General features: G+C 41.8%; 1 protein-coding gene across 13 annotated transcripts in view; it reads left to right on the forward strand.

Moving 5' to 3' along the window:
- HDAC4 (histone deacetylase 4) overlaps window positions 1-18,499 on the forward strand; it is a 428,940-nt gene that overhangs the window by 39,165 nt on the left and 371,276 nt on the right. For 12 of the 13 annotated variants that reach the window (XM_039494525.1, XM_039494524.1, XM_039494513.1 and 9 more), the window contains one exon: window positions 11,802-12,051. Coding sequence is in view for 12 of the 13 variants with exons in the window: in XM_039494524.1 (XP_039350458.1) it covers window positions 12,030-12,051 (22 nt within the window). In the remaining variant the exon portion in view is untranslated. Of the gene's footprint in view, window positions 1-1,030; window positions 1,139-11,801; window positions 12,052-18,499 lie in introns of those variants that run through there. The other variant, XM_039494517.1, reaches the window with a different exon arrangement.

Raw genomic sequence — 18,499 nt, forward strand, 5'->3', positions numbered from 1 at the left:
AATTCTGGGCTGCAGGAGGTAAAGAAAAGGAGGAGAGAGTTGGTGAAAGAAAAGGGAGGCTTTGAGGAAGAAAGCTGAATAAGAGCACTTCACAGGTGACCCTCCCCATTTGTGCAGGCCCCACTTTTCAGAGGGATGGTTGGCTCTGCAACTCAGATGACTTACTCTCCTAATCACCAGAGTTTTTACTCCAGCAGGCCAGTCTTAACTGGAGCCTCTCATTGTGCTAGGCATAAGCTTTCGTGGGTAAAAAGCCCACTTTTTCTCATTCTGCTGCTGCTCATTTTAGATAGCAGTTCATCCTCCAGTCATCTGTGCCCCTTTCCCCCTTTCTTTTCAGCAAAATGTGACTCTCCCTTTGTTTTAGGGGTTTCCCTTTGCGATACATCAGGCATAGATTTCCCTTATTTCCTCTAGGCGGGACGTGTTCAACATTGCAGTGACCTCTGCCATGAAGAAAGGAATGCTTCTGTGCACTTCCACCCATTTTCCCTGCTAGAGCCATATTCCTGTCTTCTCTCTGTCCCTGTTTTTGCAGGATAAGCAGGGCCCCCCTCACAGATCTAACATCCTCTTATTAGGTAGAAGTAAAACAGTTGGGTAGCTCCTGTCTTGACTAAAACATATCCCCCCTTCATGCCTGTTGTGTTAGCTCAATCATGTTAGCATGACACCATTGAAAAGCCCTCTTAGTGTATATCTTACAGTTAACACACATGAAGCAATGTTAAATGGCCATATTGTAGCCTGTGGGGAGCCTAGGCTACTACAATATGTCCAGCTAATGTACGTCTCTGGTGATCTCCATCCCTCTAGGCTCCCAGTGAAGTGGCAGGAGACTATCAATGACTATTTTACAGCCTTTCCCCCAAATGCCTAGTTTTTATCCCAACTGCCAATCTTGTCAAATAGAGACCTGTCTCCTCAGCAGGTGGAGTTAGCTTTCAGCACAGCATGCACTTTTGTTGCCTAGACTTAACTGACTGACTCTTGAGGATCCTGTTTTTCTTCCCCACAGCACAGCCATTGCAGTTTCCCTGAAGAGTGGATTGAGCACAGGTCTCCTCCTTCAGTCTGTTCCTCTCTGCTTGCAGAAGTTCTGCTGTAATGTCCCCTCTCTCTGCTTTGTGACTAATCTGTAAGTAGTATCGATGCTGCTCAGCAGCCATCTTGCAGGGCTTGCTGTGGTAATTACCTTCAGCTCTTCAGGCCTGTGTCCATTCTTTCTCCCAAGCTGTAAGTGAGTCTCTGCCAATCTTTCTCCTCTTGTCAAACAGGGAGTACAACCCTCCCACCCCCACTTTTTTTTAGTTCAGTAGTTTCTCCTCAGATTATTAATCTCTCCTCAGTTTTGGGTTTTCCCTGTTTTGATTGCCTTATTTTTCACGCCACACAGCAGAGAGCACTGTGCCCTCCGACTTGTCTGCAGAGTACACCACAGTTGGCTACTGTCTGTAGTTCTCACTTCTGACAGCACTGTGGACTCCATGGAGACCTATCAAGGCTCCTTAACTTCTGGTGCCCTTTCAGTATCTCTGAGGCTGCAGTAGCAGGAAAGCAGGCTGCCCAGTTAGACTTGCATACTTGCTCCCTCCCACATAGTTTCTTCTGAGAGACTGCTTGTTTCTGCTTGTCTTGGTTCTGAATTAATTCAGTTTTTAAGCTCCCCGCTTCTTTAGCCCCCCTGCCTAGGTCTTGCTTGTAGGAGAATCCTCTGATCCTGTAGAAAGACCATTGCAGGTAGGGTGTGGAAATTTTCCTAAACTAGAGTTTATCAATGAGTCACATGTATGGAACACCTGACTTCTCAAATTTCCAGGCTGCTGGCCACCCTCAAGTTGAAGGTGATGAACCCGCAGTCTGAATCCAAAGTGGGTATTTCTGAGAGAGCCCTTAAATGCAGCAATGTGGCCTTTAACATCTTGGGTTATGTATTGTAGGAATGACCTGTGATTGTCAGATGCTGTTTCCAAAGCCTTTACCTGTGGCCTGTACATGTTTGAGATTTCTAATGTTGTGGTTCATACTGATTCTGTGGCCACATCTGTTACTAGGAAAGTGAGCATTCCCTCATTTTGGGTTTTTGACATCTCGTGGTCCTCTTCTTGGTGTTTGCTATAGGGCTTTACTATTGGGGATCCCCCCTGGATTCTGTGCTTGTAGAATCTATCTACTGTTTACCTCCACTGTTAAGTATATGTAAAAGAGCCACTAAGCTTTACATGCAACACATTCTGCCCATCAGAAGGTGTAAGACTGCTTCTAAGGCTCAGAGAAAGGGTCTTCAGTTTTCAAAGCCGGTGTAGTCATTGGTTTAAAGGCACATGCAAACTTGCAAAAAGATGAGCAAGTCTTCACCTTACTGTGTGCCTACTGACTGGAACTTGTGGCCCTCACTTCTACTTTGATCATCTAACACCAGATGGGTGTCCGTTTCTCTGAAGCGGCTGACTTTGGTTAGCTTTCCAAGCTGTTCTTGGATAAGCCCACCCCTTGTATTTTAAGGGTAGTGCTTCCACATCCACGAGGCTCTTTGTGTTCTCTCTCAGGATGATACAGGAAGAGGAGTTTACTGCTTACTTACTGGTACCTGATTTTTTTTCTTAAGAGATGTTGGGATTTATTAGAAATAATTCAAAAGCTACAAGGTCACTTGGCATGAATAATGTAGGATTATGATTCTTACGTAAAGTAGCAAACTATTAGTTCATAATCTTTAGTTAATCTTGGCACTTAGCATAATTGTTTAGGGTTCTTTAATCAAACTTCAGATGGTGGCTTCAGTGCACATATAATATTGGTATTAGTATTCCGGTTTTGTTTGGCTAACCACGTTATTTCGTGATACACAAACTGCAGCAAAAGCACATACTGGATAAGTTTTTGTTGTTGTTGGCTTTTTTTAAATTATAATTATCCCTGGGGCAATTGCAGTAATATATGGTAAAGTAGATATTATTTTTATCCTTAAGGTGCACACGGCCTTGTTAAGATTGTCAGACACCTACAGTTTTAACAGTTGGGATACCTTTGATATTGTAAAAAAAAGATTTCAAGGGAAAAATTCAAAGTTAACATCATTGTGAATGAGCAAATAGGCGCAAAGCTCTTCACAGCATATGTTTTAAAACACAGGTTTAAGGATGTTGAGAAAATGGCACGTGTGCCCTTCTCTAGGCTGACATGAGGATAGTTCTATAATGATTGGCATTGGTTAGTAAAGTGTAGAAATGGCCTCGTTAGAGAAGATAGTATTCATATGGTGTGATACCTTAACCATTGTATCCTCAAACAAGTCTTAAGAGGTTACTGATAACATTTGTCATGACATAGAACATGTCATATTGTATTCTGCTGTTTGTTGCAAATGGTATCTGCTTTGCTATTACTGGTCTTTCACTATATCACTACAATTATTTAATAGATCCAGCTGTACTGTACTGGTATTTTGAAAGCTCTCCAATTGCTTTTGCTTTGCTGCAGTCTTTATGTAGATACTTAAGTTGTTATATGATACATTATTTCCTTTGTTTTATCTGACTAGTACATCTGTAATTGCTGTTAGTGGGTGCTGCAGTGTAACACTGAAGATTCTAATTACAAAGGAGAAAAGTCTAATTTGAATAATTTCGATACAGAAGATACAAGCTAAGAAGCTACCATGTTACAGTCTGAGGCAGAGTAAGACTGAGCACGTGAAATGTGTTTGTGTGGGAAAGCATTGTACATGGAAAGGGTTGTGTAGGATTAAAACTTTACCTCAACTTTGGTCCAGAGGGATTGCCTCTGGGAACGAATTTTTTTCTTGTTTGCTTAGGGCCTTTTCCAAGGACTAGAGAAATCAAAGAATTACCATTGGCTTCTGTGGGCTTTGGATCAAGCCCTTAATCCTTGGCACCTTTACTAAAAATTCCAGAAAGGCTGTTGCTTATGATGACACCTGTCATGGGGACACCTCTGTATTTAGAATTGGAGTAAAACAGTGGTGCCCAAACTTTTTCTTCCCCTCACCCCTCCTTACCAGTAATGGAGTCTGTCTGTGGTGCACCCCCCTCCTCGCCCCCCATTACTGCACAGCCAAGGCTTCCTCAGCAGAGGAGGATGGACTGAAGGTGGAACCGGGGATCAGGGAGGAGGTGGGGCTAGAGACGGAGCTGGCCTGGGGGTGAAAGGGGAATGAGGACAGAGCGGGGCTGGCGCTGCAGCTGGGGGCGAGGCCGGAGCTGTGGCCAGGTGGTGCTCCCTCTCCGCCTGCTGTGGGGAGTGGCCCAGGCCTCTCCATGCACCCCATAATGTTCTGCCCCTCAGGTGCACACCCCACAGTTTGGGGACCACTTGAGTAAAAGTGTTGCACCTTTTCACAAATGCCACTGTACAGTGTCAGATGGAAATAACTTAGCCAAAAGTCACCTAGTGAAAGGTTCTATATCCTATCATCAGTTGCTGGAGATGTCTAGTCTTTCTTCCTCCTTTAATGACTGTCTTCCACAAAGCTTGGTGGTTACACAAGGCTGTGATACAAGTTGTCTTTAACTTGTATGGTTTAAGGCTTGTGTAACAAAGGTCGTACGTTGAGCACAGAAGTAAATTTGAAACCATTGCAGTCTGTAGCAGACAGGTGTAATATGCACCATGCATGCTATACTGGGTAGTCATACTGTGCATTCTGTACTTATCTGAAGTTTGTAAAATGATATTTTGTTTAACCCTGAGTGTTGTAATCATTCCATCTTTTAGTGTCCAAGGCATGGACATCAGACAAGGTCCCAGTCTGAAATGAGGTCACTACTGCTCTACGGACATCCTGAAGCAACCCTGTTTTCTTTGTTTTAAGTCAGTCTTAGCACTTCACCCATAAATTAAGTTTTTTTTGTCTTGAGTGAAATTCTATAGCTATTTAAACTCTTTAAAATAATAGAGGTTTGTAAAGAGAAGTGCTGTCATAACCTTAACTACTGGTTAGTTCAAATATGTAGCTATAACTAATGCAGTGACACAGCTGTGGTGTGGGTAGAGGGAAGGAAGAGATACGCAGATTGTCAAAACATACTCACATGTTAAAACAGCATAGGATTCTTGGATTCTAATGAATTAACTCAGTTCAGTATAGAAAGCTTTGTCTGCTTTCCTGGCCACAAAATGTGTACAAACATATCTGGAAAACTGTCTTACTGCATATAGCCTTCTCCTGTCCATATATGAACCTGTACCCATTGTTGGCTAGTTGGCTGACCAGGGAGAAAAGTGGTCTGGGGAAAGCGTGTGGGGGAAAAATACTCTAGAACAGTAAAAAGTGCTCTGAAAATCTAGTTATAGAGGGAGAAAAGTGAGGAGGAAAAACACTAGGCTTCTGAAATGAAATTTAGTAATTGGAGAACATCTGTTAAACAGTCCTATCATCATGCTCCTGGAAACAAATGCTTACTTCCTTTTTCCCTTGGGGACCATAGGTCAGCTGGTGATAGTCTGAGCGCAGTGAATTTGAGCCATTCTCTCCCCCCCCCCCGCCTTTAGTACACCTCCAGAACCAGGGGCTAGGGAAGCAGAGTAGATCATCTCTGTGCACGTCAGAGGTTCCCCATGTTGGAGCTATCCACTTGTGGATTGCTTTCTGCTCTTTGTGGCACACGGGTGTTCAAAAGATCAGATACCACTGCCTTAGAATCTTTGGATACTACAACTTACTTTTTGACTAAAGAAGTCTTTCTTGCCAGCAGATCGAGGAACGTGATAATTCCCCTCTATTTGGCATTGGTGAGGCCTCATCTGGAGTACTGTGTCCAGTTTTGGGCCCCACACTACAAGAAGGATATGGAAAAATTGGAAAGAGTCCAGCGGAGGGCAACAAAAATGATTAGGGGGCTGGAGCACATGATTTATGAGGAGAGGCTGAGGGAACTGGGATTGTTTAGTCTGCAGAAGAGAAGAATGAGGGGGGATTTGATAGCTGCTTTCAGCTACCTGAAAGGGGGTTCCAAAGAGGATGGATCTAGACTGTTCTCAGTGGCAGCAGATGACAGAACAAGGAGTAATGGTCTCAAGTTGCAGTGGGGGAGGTTTAGGTTGGATATGAGGAAAAACTTTTTCACTAGGTGGGTGGTAAAGCACTGGAATGGGTTCCCTAGGGAGATGGTGGAATCTCCTTCCTTAGAGGTTTTTAAGGTCAGGCTTGAAAAAGCCCTGACTGGGATGATTTAGTTGGGGATTGGTCCTGCTTTGAGCAGGGGATTGGACTAGATGACTTCCTGAGGTCACTTCCAACCCTGATATTCTATGATTCTTGTGGCAGTTACTTTTTTTCTGACCAATCAGAGATCTGAATACTCTAAATCAATCAAAACCCTTCTTAAAATTCCACCCTGACAAATTGGCACTATGGAGAACTCTAGAGTTTCTTTTCAAAGGTGTTTCTCCTTACCATTGGAATCAGGATATGATTCATAGGATCGTTCTCTACTCATCCTGTGGAAATAAGACTGCATCACTTAGGTCTAGTCTACAAGGCAAACTATTGCATGGCATGCCAAAGTATGATTTTACAGCGCTCTAGCTTGCCATGCACTAACTATCCTGTGGACCCTACTGCAGTGCACTAAAAATCCCCTAGTGTACTTTGACATATTGCTCTTTGAAATGGTAGTATGCCACAGTGCACTACGGAATTTTTTAATGCACTGTAGCAGGGTCCACACAGTGAGTTAGTAAACTTGATTGCTGTAGATTCGCACCCTGGCTTGCTGTGAGTTAACTCGACGTGTAGGCAAGTGCTTATGTCTGTGGAACTATCAAATCCTACCCATACATTACTGTTTTCTTCAAGAAGTCAGCTGTCATTCATGTTTTAAGCTGTCAGGAGTAAAGGTTTAGAGACTTTAGATGCAACAATTGTTGTTGAGTCCTAGGGGAAGGCTGAGGATATTCTCCTCTCGAGTTTGAGAGCACATTCCATAAGATTCCTTAAGATCCATTTTTAGTGCTTGGACAAAAAGGAATATTGTACTACTATCTTGTACTGCTGTTTGGACTGCTTTTTAATGTTTAAGTTGCTTATTTTAGACTAATGGATTGACTGTGGCCTGGTCTACACTGGGGTGGGAGAGGATTGACCGAAGATAAACAATTTCAGCTACGAGAATAGCGTAGCTGAAGTCAACTTATTTTAGGTTGACTTAACCTCGTGTCCTCACAGTGCAGGGTCCACTGCTGCCGCTCCCCCGTCAACCCCGCTTCCGCCTCTCGCTGTGGTGGAGTACAGGAATTGACGGCAGAGCGATCGGGGATTGATTTATCGTGTCTACACTAGATGCTATAAATCGGTCCCCGATAGATCGATCACTACCCGCCGAGCCGATCCAGCGGGCAGTGTAGACGTACCCTATGAATGAGAGTTGTTAATACTTCCTTACCTATAAATGTCGTCCTATGGCAGGAAATCTGTTTCTTGCCCTTCTAAATATGTTAGAAAAATGCCAGCATTTAGTTTTTTATAAGACAAAGTCTGTTGGATCTTTGATGCATTTACCAATTTTTAGATAGGGTGAGTTGTTTGGTTCCAAACTTCCCATCAGTGAGCTGCCTCAGTGTAGATGACCATGGTCCACGCAACTGTCCATACCAGCCTAAAGGATTTCCTCTTATATGAGTGTTGCATACTGTGCTATTATAAGGGCCTGCTTTCTAACCCACAGATGCTTCTCATAGACAACCCCCTAATAACACACTTTCTAATTTATGGAAATAATGGTTCTGTACTTTAGTGGCTTGCTTTTTGGTTTCATATTGTGTTTTGAGAAAGCTGTGGTTCTTAAAGCAAATTGATCCTTTTTTAAAAGGCAAATGATACTGAAGAGTGAAATAATTCAGTAAGAATCTCTTGAAAAGTCTGCCATCCCAGGCTAAGGCAAAGCCCAACCCAAGTTTCTGCTGTCTAAAAGGTGAAATTGTAAGAGTCATTGTAGCATAGCCTCCCTCCTTAATTTACGCAAACCCAGGAGAACTCATCTGTGCTTTAGCTCTGTTTGCTCTGTTACTGAAACAAATGTCTGCTATGCTTCCTATTGCTTTAACAATGTTGCAGAACAAGAAACTGACAACATCATTAGGCAGGAGTGATTGTTTCCTTTTAAAACAAAAATTTAACCTTTAATAAGAATCTAAATTAAAACGTCTAGTGCCCTCCAAAAAACCCTACATTGTGTGTGTATACAACCTTGGAGAGAGAGAGAAAATATATATAAACTGCAGTGTCAAATCTGGAACCTAACACAGCTAAATACAAGGTGGAACACATTATTCAGCATAAGTAGTTAACAATCTGTTCCACCTTGTATTTTGCTGTGACACTCTGCGTATATTTCCCAGACCTGAAGAAGAGCTCTGTGTAAGTTAAAAAGCTTTTCTCACCAACAGAGATTGGTCTAATAAAAGAGAGTAGCTCACCCACTTTTTATCTATAATCCTGGGACCAACATGGCTACAGGAACACTTGATACTGAAAGTAACATGGCCTGTGTCTACCATCACCCTGCTCGCTCCAGTTGTAGCTTGTACTACTATTGTCTACACTCACCCTACATGTTAGCTCCTGGGAATGGAATTCTGATTGGGATCTTGGGTTGCTATCACACTTCCAATAAATAGTTAGATTTATGCCAGACTGGCTATCTGAGCTATCCAAAACACCCAAAGCAACTGTGTAGTATCTGGTTGGGAAAAATGAAAAAAGTAATATTGTATGAGCTGCCTGTGAGACACTGGTGCTCCACTCACCAACAGGATGGTGCTTCCTCCTGTCCGTTCTGGGGAATAACTGTCCAGGTCAATGCCTCCTCCCACAGTTGCATGCTGTCTCTCTCTACCTTTCTGGGTCTGCGGCCCTTCTCTTGCTCCATGACCTGTTGCTGCCTTTTCATGACTGGGCCCTCCAGCCAGGTCACCAAATGGTTTCCCCTTTGGGGGTTGGAAAGTCTCTTCCCATAAATAGACCCAGGTAGTCTTCCTGTTTACTTCCTTGTAGTGACACTCCCTCAGTGGCTGGCAGGGAACTGGGACCTGCCCTCTACTCCGGGTTCTGGCTCAGGGACCCTCTAGCTAGCAGTCAAGGTCAGTTCCTTTCTAGACCTTACTGCCTTTCTCTAAGCCGGGGTGGCCAACCTGAGCCTGAGAAGGAGCCAGAATTTATCAATGTACATTGCCAAAGAGCCATAGTAATATGTCAGCAGCCGCCCCATCAGCTCACCCCCCCACCTCTGCTCCCAGTGATCTTGCCTACCAGCAGCCCCACCGATCAGCACCTACCCCTCCCTTCCGATCAGCTGTTTCATGGCATGCAGGAGGCTCTGGGGGTGAGCAGGGAGGAGCGAGGGCACTGCAGGCTCAGGGGAGGGGGCAGGAAGGGGTGGAGTCGGGGCAGGGCCTGAGGCAGAGCCAGGGGTTAAGCAGTGAGCACTCCCTGGCACATTGGAAAGTTGGCACCTGTAGCTCCAGCCCTGGAGTCAGTGCCTGTACAAGGAGCCACAGGTTGGCCACCCCTGCCCTAAGCCCTGTCCTACCTTCCTGGCTCCCCCTGGGTATGTCGGTCCAAATGCACCTCCCTTCTCCCAGGGAGTGATGGTAGATTTTCCTGGCAGCCCCCCTTCTGCTCCCAATTTCCTGCCTTATAGCCCTAACCCAACTCCCTCCTTCTCAGCTGGGCCCCCTCACTCAGTCAGGGGCTTACTTGGCCACCTGATTCCCCACAGCTGTGACCTATTGGATTAATTAGCCCCTTCTCAATCTGCATGAACCCTTTCAGGGTAAGTGTGGGGTATCACATCAGTGTCCCAAGAGAAGTTTTTTTTTAATCAGTAAAACTTCTGCTGAGTGTGAAAATTTCCACACAAATGTGTAACTGTGTAGGGTATCAGAGGGGTAGCTGTGTTAGTCTGGATCTGTAAAAAGTGACAGAGTCCTGTGGCACCTGATAGACTAAGAGAAGTATTGGAGCATAAGCTGTCGTGGGTGAATACCCACATGAGTCTGATGAAGTGGGTATTCACTCAGCTTCGCGGGAGCCCCTGTGGCATGGGACCTTAGGCAGTTGCTCTGCTTGCCACACCCAAATGCTGACTCTGGACTTGCAAACCCCCCCTTCCCCCCAAACCTATCCTGTGACACCCTCTGGGGGTCGCAACCCCCAGGTTGAGAAACACTGAACTAGGCAAATGTTTAGATGAGTTGATGTACCCCCAGAAGACCTCTGTGTACCCTCAGTGGTACGTGTACCCCTGGTTGAGAACCACTGGATTAGAGTGTGGGCCAGAAATTGAATTTTTCAAGGTATTTCATGCCCTCTAATTCATAAAAAGAAAAATAATCCAAAACACATTCAAAATGGGCATAGAAACTTGGCAAGAGCTGACATTGCAACATCTCAGGGATGCAGACGAATAGCAAATTAGAGACTTGTTAATGCAATATAACAGTAAAGGTCAGCCTTTTAGGGCACACGTGCTGAGGCATTATATTGCAAAGCAGGAATGTTCATTAATAGAGCAGGAACTATTTGCAATAGTGTCTTCAGTTCTGGCCACCTCATTATCAGAAAGAAGTAACAAAATTACAACGATTGCAGGGATTAAAGAGATTGATACATGTGCATAAAAATTAAAATAATGAGGTTTAGTTTGACCTAAGGGTTTGTCTAAACATAATCTAAACCACTTTAACTACACAGGTATAGGTAAGGTGAGACAACCTCCTTAATCTAGATAGTTATACCTATATAAAGGTATTTATATCTGGAAGAGGAATAAGCTATACCAATATAAGGCACCTTTATACCAGAATAACTGCATCCATATTAGGTCTTGTACTGGTACAAAATAGGCCTGCTCTTTACACAGGTATGTCTATCTAATGACAGCTATCTAAAAATGCTTGAAAGGTGTAATATGAAAGAGTGAATGTCTTTGGGTGATACAGTGGGTTATAACTAGGATAAATAGATGCATAGGATAAATAGAAATAAAATATGAAAAGGAAAAACTCAGGCTAAAATATCAGGACTCAGTTCCTCCCTGTGGAAATCTTTCAAGCTGCATGTTAGAAGCACCATCTGTGGAGCATTTTAAGACTGGACATACTTACTAGACCATATATTTCAGGGGGTAAAGTTGCATTTTGAGAGGGTATACCAGATAAGATAATAGGTCTTCATCAAATGTATGACCCAGCAGAAGATTGAAAACAGCTGATTTATTTTTTTTGCCAATTTTACTTTCCCCTTTATAAAAACATTAGCTGTTATTGCGTTATTCCTATTTTTCATGCCTGAAGATTTTTCCCCATAATTTGGCATAGGGGAATATGATGACCTGCCATTTAGAAATCTTTCTTTGGATTTCTGTTGAGGCAAATGAGAACAGATGGATGAAGAGCAGTTAGTACTCGTACATATGGCTGAGTGTGGCTGTTGAAATATGGAAACTATTGGAAATGAAGTGCTTTCCTGCAGTACTGTTGAAATATCAGATTAATTAAAAAATAAACAAACTTTTGTTTAAAATATGTATATTGAAAGGCTTTCTTACTATGGTTCATATTTATTTGCATTTTTCCTGTACGGTAATTACAAAACTTCTAAATAAAGACCACCTCTACACATTTTGAAGTCTCTCTTTTGAGGAGCATATGTATATTTACCTTTAAATGGTACCTCAATTTAAAAATTCTCCCAAAGAAACAATGTGTTGTTTATTGTATAACTTCTGCAGTTGTAAGAAACCTACTTTTCTAATATTATCTTTTTCTTATAATTACAGGTTCACATTCTGAAAACCATTTGAAGATATTCTGCCATCCTATTGGATTACTTTGTTTACAGCACAGAATGTTATTCTGCCCTGGATTTAATTTGGTGTTTATGAATTAATCCCCCTTCTCTGTATGTCTATGTATTGGTGAAGCATTGGAGCTCTGCAGGGCTGCTGTTGCTTGTGTGGAAACTGATCCATTTTGAATCCCTTCCAAAGAACTAGACACTGCTAACAATGAGCTCCCAAAGCCATCCAGGTAAGGGGAAAGTTTTTCCTTCAGTATAGGAACAAAATAATTAGAAGAGCTGGCAAAAGAAAAACAATGAGTGTTTTGCCGATTGCAAGTGGATTTCTTTTATTGTTGTTGTGTTTGAAAACTTTCACATTTTGTGCTGAATGAACAATTTTGGGGGGTTACAATAGGTTTTTATTTTCCAACTTCTCTGCATGAGCATATTTAATCTGAAAATTAAACTTGCAATAAAACTGGAGATTTTGATTGCATCCATATTAAATCTCACTCAAGAATGTGGGGAATTATTTTTCCCTCTTACGCTTCTATCTGTTAAATTATGTATCATTAAACCTTTTAGCTGTTTCTCTGAGGAACTCCCTTTTGCTCACATATTTAATTCCTTTTAGAATTAAATACATTATACTGTACTCTATGTATGTAAATGGGTTGTAGTTTCCATGGGATTGTGGTTCTGTTGGTGCTTCTCATCAATTATTTAACAAGTGAACTAGGTGACTTAACACCCTCTTTCCCCTTTAATGAGCAAAAATGCTTCTGTTAGAAGTTAACTGCCAAAATATCTTTGAACTTTGTAACACTGGTATATTTTTAAGAGCACCATGGTTAAATAATATTTTTCATATAAAACTACATATTAACGTTTTCTGCAGAAAAACTTGTAGGTATCCTGAGCCTATCCAACAATTTATAGCTTAAATTTTACTGTTGACTTTATGTATTCGGCAAATCCCAGGTAACTTTTGTGTTAGGAAGACAAGTATTTTTAATACAGTTTAAACTGGCTAGTGGCTCAAGTAGCTCTCTGAAACTTTGTCCTTGGATAGACATAGATGAAACATACCTACACTTTTCCAACTTCATGCGTAGTCTGTAACAGGTTTAAAATAAATAGGGGAATCGTGACATTCCGAAGGGATATGGTTCAGCTAAGGAAAAAGGATGAGAGACTGGCGTTTATTGAATTTGGGTAGGGAAACTAGTTTGGTCAGTTCTGCTTTCAAGGTTGTCCTGCACTAACACAATGTTTTGTTAATCTTCCATTCTCAAAAAACTGGAAAGAACCCCCAAAATATGGCATTTCAATTTACATTGTATTTTATAACTTTCCTTTTTGTATTTTTTTGTTTATTTGTTGCAAAACCTTGATTTTAGGCCTAAATTACTTGGCATAATATTCTTTTAAATGTTTCTGATGCTGGGCATAGAGCTAAGGAAGTCAGGTGGGAGATACTAGGTGGTGGTTTCCTCATTAATACTGAGAATCACCTCCATTGATTTAGGAGCCTAAATCAGGCTGGAAGGGCCTAAAATTAGGTTCCTGTCTTTGAAAATCTTGGGCCAGAACCGAATAAGAGATTAGCAAGTAACTAGAAGAAGCAGTTTCTTTATTTGAGCTCTGGAAGTTTGCATTTGGCATTGTGCAGTGTGGAGACTAGAACTTTTTAGAAACAAATTTTGTGTTGGAATATTTGCATGACAAAACTGAAATTGCACAAATGACTCCAGTTTGAGTAGTTGCTGTGTGATGAACTGTATTCCAAGCTAATAGACAGTTATATATATTCTCTCTCTCTCTCTCTCTCTCTCTTTTGAAGCAGGAATAAGAGTTCTGTGGCTATTGGGCTTTCCCACATCAGTGGGATGCTGTGGAACATTTCTCAGAGAACCTCCGTAAAAAGAACACCTTCTTAGTAAATGCCTTTCTTATTCCCCAGGAGCAACTTACCGGTGATGTTACGGGAGGGGATGAATATCCTTTAGTCACACTGCTACCAGAAGTCTGAGTGAGGGTGGGGTAGCAGCACAGGTGCTTCTTGCTTCTGACTTCTCCATCTCTTGCCAGAGCTCATCCAAATTCTGCTGCTGTTAGAGATATTGGCATCCAGAGCCTTGTCGTCATCAATTTTTATAGGTAGTTGCTATTCCTGGCTCTGCCCCTTACTGATGACAGAGCAAAGAATCCTCTCCTAGGAGGAGGGGTATTTGGAAACCTCTAAAAGCGAAGTAGTTCAGACCAGTTTTGATTTGTATTTGTTTTATTATGACTTTCACTCTTTCACAGTCACCAAACAAATAATTCTAGCACAGTTTATCCTGAAATGCTTTTCTTTTATGCCTAATTGAGTCCCACTCATGCTCCCACTCACCTACTTGTATGTTGCTTTAAACTGTTTTGGCACTTGTCAACTGAATGCTTTAGAGTTCAAAGATCTGTTAAAGATTTATTTATTTTTAAAAATCAGCACTTGAAAATTCTATGAATGTTTGGAGTAATGACCAAACTTGGTCATTCCAAACATGGAATATGTATTGCAAATTAAGTATTTGGTACATAAGTGGAGCTGTATATAGAGTGCAATTACTGACGTGAATGAGAGTGCCTTAGGAAACATGGGGCACACTGATACAGTTGAAGCCCTCATCTCTGCTGGCATGATTCTAGTTTCATCTGGCTCCTTTTTCTTTCAGTGTAGGGTATTTAGGGAAATAAAGAAAATCTGCGGTGTGAGGGAGAATGACCTTGCCATTGTGTGTGAGTAGGGTGATGTTCAGTACATGCTTTATACAGCTCTTAGAAGGGACCATTTAATCTTGAGCCTTGGATCCTATCATGTTACCTTAATACCTGTCAAGTATGAAATTTTGACTTCAGTCAAGTGTTAGTTTGCCTCATTTTTAATCCTGACCTTTTATTTTGACTAGAGATGCAATTATCTTGCCAAGTGTTGAGCTAGACTTCCGTGGTGAATCATGTCTTATTTTCCTCTGGTTTACACTGAGATATTCTTACTACCTATTTCTTTTAAAACATGCTCTGTATTGTGAGGTAGAAATTTATTCTTCTGGGACAATTCTTCTGAACCTTGCCAAAGCCAGATTCTAGATAGTTGATGTTTGGGCTGATACCTGTTTTGGTTATATTGTTCCAAATAATTTTTACTAATGATGTGCACAGCCTAAGGGAAGGCTCTGGCTCAACTTGAGCGGATGTTGAAAACTTGGTTTTTGGTAAACATGAAGTGATAGGTTTTCCCTTCTGCCTCCCTCCCCAAACAGGGCTATAATAAGATTGTAGTATAGATGAATCAAAAACTTTGTTTGAAAAGGCGGTATATGTTGGAGAGTGAGAATACGTTGAAGAGCATTCATCAAACATGCATGGTCTACTAAGGACCGTAGCACCATCCAGAGTGACCACAGTGAATGGTGTCATGCCAGGCATTTCTGTAGTGAAGTACCCAAATCTGGCTCAGTCCTGCAAATCCATGAATCTCTGGGGCAGCCCTGTGGGTGGTACCAGGTAGGGTTTGCCAGACGTGTACCCAGAAGCCTCCTACTGCAAGACAAACCCAAGAAAGAAACCAACAAGACTCCACTGGCCATCACATACAGTCCCCAGCTCAAACCCCTCCAACGCATCATCAGGGATCTACAACCCATGCTGGACAATGATCCCACACTTTCACAGGCCTTGGGTGGCAGGCCAGTCCTCGCCCACAGACAACCTGCCAACCTGAAGCATATTCTCACAAGTAACTGCACATTGCACCATAGTAACTCTAACTCAGGAACCAATCCATGCAACAAACCTCGATGCCAACTCTGCCCACATATCTACACCAGTGACACCATCACAGGACCTAACCAGATCAGCCACACCATCACCGGCTCATTCACCTGCACATCCACCAATGTAATATACGCCATCATATGCCAGCAATGCTCCTCTGCTATGTACATTGGCCAAACTGGACAGTCGCTACGGAAAAGGATAAATGGACACAAATCAGACATTAGGAATGGCAATATACAAAAACCTGTAGGAGAACACTTCAACCTCCCTGGCCACACAATAGCAGATCTTAAGGTGGCCATCCTGCAGCAAAAAAAACTTCAGGACCAGACTTCAAAAAGAAACTGCTGAGCTTCAGTTCATCTCCAAATTTGACACCATCAGCTCAGGATTAAACAAAGACTGTGAATGGCTTGCCAACTACAGAACCAGTTTCTCCTCCCTTGGTTTTCCCACCTCAGCTGCCTAGAAGAAGGCCTCATCCTCCTGACTGAACTAACCTCATTATCTCGAGCCTGCTTCCTGCTTGCACATATATATATATATATATACTTGCCCCTGGAAATTTCCACTACATGCATCCGACAAAGTGGGTATTCACCCACGAAAGCTCATGCTCCAAAACGTCTGTTAGTCAATAAGGTGCCACAGGACTCTTAGTGTGGATCTGTAAAGCAGCAAACACGGCCACCCCTCTGATACTTAGTGAACTTTGGTCTTGTGACAAAAAGATGACTTGCAGCTGCTGCTTTAAAAAAAAAAAAAAAAGTTCCATATTAGTTGCTCATTATGTGCAAACTTGAAATTAGAAATGAGAGAATATTTGGAAATCCCACTTTCTTATTTGCTCTCCAGCAAATCCCTTTATTTGGGATGGTGACATTTCTTCCACACTTTTAGATAGCCATGAAATGCAGAATCTTCAAGCCTGGGCTTGGCAAGGAAAGTAAGTGAAAGAAACTTCAGATAGTATCAGAGGGGTAGCCGTGTTAGTCTGGTTCTGTAGAAGCAGCAAAGAATCCTGTGGCACGTTATAGACTAACAGACGTTTTGCAGCATGAGCTTTCGTGGGTGAATACCCACTTCTTCGGATGCAAGATATTCAGATATTTTACTTGAAAATAATACATCCATAATTCTACACATCTGTCCTGCTAACAATCTATTGACTATTTATTTTACTAAAGGCTGTTAGCTGGCATTGTAAGAATGATTCATTGGAACTCTACTTTTTAGGTAAACAAGAATATATAATGTAAGACTTTTCAGATAGCTTTTTTCCTTATGTGGGGGCTGTTTATTTTACTGTCCTCTGTAGTTTTCATCACTGTAGCGGTTCTCAAACTTCATTGCACCGCGACCCCCTTCTTACAAAAAAATTACTCGTGACCCGGGATGGGACCACACGGGACGGCGGCAGCATAGAGCCTTATCCCGAGCCCTGTCTTCCCGAGTAGGATAGACTGGGACGGGGCTGGGGCCCGAGCCCCACCACTCTGGGTTGGGGTGGAGCTTGGGCTTCAGTCCTGGGTCCCAGCAAATCTAATGCTGGCTGTGGTGACCCCATTAAAATGGGGTCATGACCTACTTTTGGGTCCCAACCCACTGTTTGCGAACTGCTGCTGTAGTGTCTAAGTGCTACCTAAATGAATTAAATTTGCATGGCAATATTCTCAGTGGACTTCAAGGAGAGTTCTTGTGTTTTGGGTATGTCTCCCCTATCATTCCTTAATCCCACTTCTGAAACATGTTTTAAAATACCATTGTTTAGTATATCAGAGCCCATTGGTTAACTGTCTGGCCCTCCAGTTGACTTCCCCTCCCCCCCCCCCCCAAAATAAATAAATCCTGGAACCTCAATTTTTAATGTTTGGTACCTTAATCAGCATAGATTGTTCTAGGGGGGCATATTATCCATAAAGATTCTTTTTAAAAAGAAACATTTCAAGTTAATCACTCAACTGATTTGTATGTGTCTTAAATTCACTTTATTGTAAAATAAATGAATATTTTCATGTTCAATGAAGGGTTTTGTTTATAAAATGTTCTCTTGCTAATTTTTGAGTGTAACATTTGCATTCATGTTGCTTCTTAAAAGCTACTTTTGCAGAGATGCAAATTTTAAGTTCTGAAATACTAAATGCTTGATTAAGAATATTGAATTTTAAGAATGAGTTGCATATACGAAAGTTCTGTAGAAAGATAATTAAAAACAAGTGAGAGCAGTTTCATATGCAGAGCAGAAAGCGTCATAATTGCAGAGCACTGGCAAAACAAGTTAGTCACATGTTGTGATCCGCTAGATTAATAAAGTACTTTCTTATGACATGTTATCTGAGCAGGTGTAAGAAGCCACACTACCTTTTTATTCCATAGTTTGCGACATGGAAAACTGTTTCATGCAGTATATATACAAACCTCTTTCCTGTTTAATCAGTTATTCTTTCTAAAGCATTTTTATGCCATAAATTAAATATTTTACATGCTGTTTTTTAAAGGCTAAGAAGTTTGTGTTAAAGATGCATTTCAAAATGGGTTTTAAATGAGTGACCTATTTTCTGGCAATAAAGAACCTTTTGAAAAAGTTGTATTGGGGCAAAAATGTTCTTTCAGTAAACAGAAAAAAATAATCTTTTAAATTCTAAGCACAGCATGTCCAAGTATCATCGTCCTTTTTGAACTGTACTTCAGAAGAGTATATTTCTTTTCCTTCCTGGGCACCTGATATTCCATTATCCATTACAACTGGATTATTCTTCCTCATTTTCCAGCTATGGAAGCTCCTCTGTTTTTAAGTTCTCTCTCGGTTTACAATGTAGTGCTAGCAAGTGGATCTGGTCAGAGAATTTACTGCCTCTAACTCAGGGCCTGTCT

This window comes from Mauremys reevesii, linkage group 11 (assembly GCF_016161935.1).
Source record: "Mauremys reevesii isolate NIE-2019 linkage group 11, ASM1616193v1, whole genome shotgun sequence".
In the NCBI taxonomy this organism is placed as follows: Eukaryota; Metazoa; Chordata; order Testudines; family Geoemydidae; genus Mauremys; species Mauremys reevesii.